The sequence below is a fragment of the Myotis brandtii genome, unplaced genomic scaffold (assembly GCF_000412655.1).
Source record: "Myotis brandtii unplaced genomic scaffold, ASM41265v1 scaffold339, whole genome shotgun sequence".
Classification (NCBI taxonomy): domain Eukaryota; kingdom Metazoa; phylum Chordata; class Mammalia; order Chiroptera; family Vespertilionidae; genus Myotis; species Myotis brandtii.
Window position 1 is genome coordinate 1,046,448 of NW_005363061.1, and position 3,143 is coordinate 1,049,590.

The 3,143-nt window shown below is 47.4% G+C and overlaps 1 protein-coding gene across 1 annotated transcript; it reads right to left on the bottom strand.

Annotated features, from left to right (window-relative positions):
• Positions 1-2,495: 2,495 nt before the first annotated feature.
• LOC102244240 (phosphatidylglycerophosphatase and protein-tyrosine phosphatase 1) lies at positions 2,496-3,139 on the bottom strand (the record flags this gene model as incomplete). The annotated part of the gene is made up of 1 exon (XM_014543826.1): positions 2,496-3,139. A coding segment is annotated over one exon (480 nt), but the record flags the coding sequence as incomplete, so codon positions are not given.
• Between the last annotated feature and the right edge of the window lie 4 nt (positions 3,140-3,143).

The following is a 3,143-nucleotide window of genomic DNA, read 5'->3' on the forward strand; positions in this document are numbered from 1 at the left end:
CTCACATTTCATCAGTGACTAGACAAAGATGCAGAGGAAAGAGCATTCCAAGCAATGGAAAAATAAATATAATGGCTTGAGGGAGACATGAGCTTGGTGGGATTAAGAAAAAGGAAGGCTAATCGGGCTACTGTAAGACTGAGATCAGGAGTCAGAGGGGATGAGAGGGCATGTGGGATTTGTGAGGGGTTTATGGATAATGGTAGAGTTTGGATTTTAATTGTAAGGAGAAACCATTGGAGGATAGTGACATGAACAGAGAATAGTCTGGGGTGGGGTTAAGGGGAAGATGGTAGACTGCTAGGAAGCTACTGCAGTGGTCCAGGGGAGCCTATAGGGTGATTGGACCCACACTTTGGTTGTGGTGAGGTGTGAGATGTGGACATATGTTCAGTATGGAACTGACAGGACTCTGTGATGGACTAAATCAGGGATGTGAAGAAGCTATGGATTTGGACAGTTGGGTGAACAGTGGTGTCATTTACTAAGATGGAAAAGATTGGGGAAGTAGATCTGACAGGGAAAGTGGAGGGACTTTTCCATTAGACTTAGAAGTAGATAAGCAGTTAGTTAGGTAGACAGGAGATCAGAAAGGCCAGGGTTGGAGATACAATTTAGGCAGGAAGGAGACATGTGTTGTATTTAAAAACACCAGGCTGACTGAACTCATCTGGGGAAGAGGGGGCGCAACGTGAACAGAAAACAGAATTCAGGCCTGAGCCCAGGGACACTTCAAAATTTAGAGCTCAGAGGAAAAAGGAGCAAGAAAGCAGGCCAGTGAGGTGGATGACACTGCCTAGACCAGTGATGGCGAACCTTTTGAGCTCGGCGTGTCAGCATTTTGAAAAACCCTAACTTAACTCTGGTGCTGTGTCACATATAGAAATTTTTTGATATTTGCAACCATAGTAAAACAAAGATTTATATTTTTGATATTTATTTTATATATTTAAATGCCATTTAACAAAGAAAAATCAACCAAAAAAATGAGTTCGCGTGTCACCTCTGACACGCGTGTCATAGGTTCACCATCACTGGCCTAGGATTTTAGCATCAACAAAGGAGGGCCTGGGTGCGAACACTGATGAAACCCAGTATTTCATGACCAGATAGAAGCGTATGTAAGGGATGCAGGAAATAAAGGAACATGTTAGAGAATGAAAGGAAAACCAGGAGTTGTGGTATCAAGAGGCAAATGGTCATGTCCACTGGACTGGGGAGGTTGTCAGTGACAGCAGAGACAGCTCTTCTAGGGGGATGACAGGCAGAAAACAGATTGGGAAGAGACTCAGGAGGGAGGGGAGAACATTTTTCCAGGGGAAAAATGGGGCAGTAGCTGGTGAGGCAGGAGTTAGAACATGAGCCCAAAGGAGAGGTTTTACCAGGGGATGGACTTGAGCATGTTGATAGGCAAGAACCCCGGCTGAATAGAAGAGAGAATGGATAATGGCAAGTTAAAAGTACTCGGGAGGCAGGAAGGAAAAGGATCCCAAGCACTGGAGGAACCAGCGCTGGGAGGGGAAGCACTGCTCTCTGCTCCCGGTTGGGAAGCAGAGTCTGGGTGAATTTTTCTGATCCCTGCAATATTCTCCATGTATTAGTGGACACAGGGCGCTTGCCGGGCATTGTCAAGGTCTCGCTGCTGGTTACAGTACATTTATAGGAGCCTTATTTGCCCAGTGACTTTTTTTCTGCCAGCAATGCTGCTTTTGGGTGCTGGTGGAACATCGAAAATAGAAAATAGGGTTTTTCCAAAGTGGGGATTTTATCACATAGGTGTCAATTAAACGGGAGGGGGTGGAGGTGGGGGCAAGGGAATTTATAGGTATTAGCAACCATGTTATTAAAATTATGGGTTATAAAATTTAAATCAGATTAGGAATAAAGTGAGTAAAAGGAGAAGGCTGATGGATTGGAAGAAAGGAAACAGGTCAGCGTCCTGGTGTGGCTGATGAGGTCACAACACAGCCAAAGAGAAGTGGGAACCAGTTGGCTGGGAGGACAGAAGGTCAAGGTCAAGAATGCTGCAATTAGTGATTCTGGAGAGAAGCAATTTTGGGTGAGTATGGGAGTGTGTGGCTGGGGAGGACGGAAGGCATGTAGAAGCCTGCCGCTAGCATGATTTTCCAGGTGTACCCCGAGGTCACCTAAGGTGACGACGGCAGGGCACACCAGTGAGGAAGGCGGAGTAAGATGCTAAAGTCTTAACAACCACCTTTAATTCTACAATACATCCCCCCTTAGCCATTGATGCATTTTTAAAAATATATATTTTTTATTGATTTTTTACAGAGAGCAAGGGAGAGGGATAGAGAGTTAGAAACATCAATGAGAGAAACATCGATGAGCTGCCTCCTGCACACCCCCTACTGGGTTTGTGCCTGCAACCAAGGTACATGCCCTTACTGGAATCGAACCTGGGACCCTTCAGTTCGCAGGCCAACACTCTATCCACTGAGCCAAACCAGTTAGGGCCATTGATGCATTTTTTTTCCTTTCTAGCCATACAACAGTGTTATTTCAGGAAACCGAAACCATGACAAAGGGAGAAAAATGACCCATTACTTAGCACACTTCCGTTATGTTGCCTGGGCTTAAGCCCCATTGGTCCTGTTAAGCGTTTGCATTCTATTGCCAGCAGGGTTGTCTGGAGTTCTTTCTAGTCCACATGCTTCATGTCTGTGACGGGTGATACAGCTTCCTTCTTTGCTGCCTCTGCAGTAATCTCCTTGTGGAACTCCTTGAGGATTTCAAATTGGCCAGGTCTGATATGGATGTGCGGCCGGATCTTGGCGATGGCTCGTACAGCCTCCTCGGGGCTCCAGCTGTGCACCTGGATCAGATACGCGGCCACCATAGTGGCGCTTCGGGAGCGCCCGGCCTTACAATGCACGTAGACGCTCCGGCCCAGGGACTGGTACTTGAGAGCAAACTGAACTCCTTTCTGCAGGTTAGCCAAGGTTGGGATTCCAGTCATGTCTATTGTGCTGAGTCGCAGCTGCTCGACTTCTACTTGCCTCCACTCCTGGGCGGAGTTGCACAGGAGTCTGGTCTCATACTCCTCGTTCATGGTGATCACCCCGCGCACGTCCTCGTCCTCCACCAGCCGGCGCGTCATGCTCCGCAGCGGCAGCGCGCCCAGC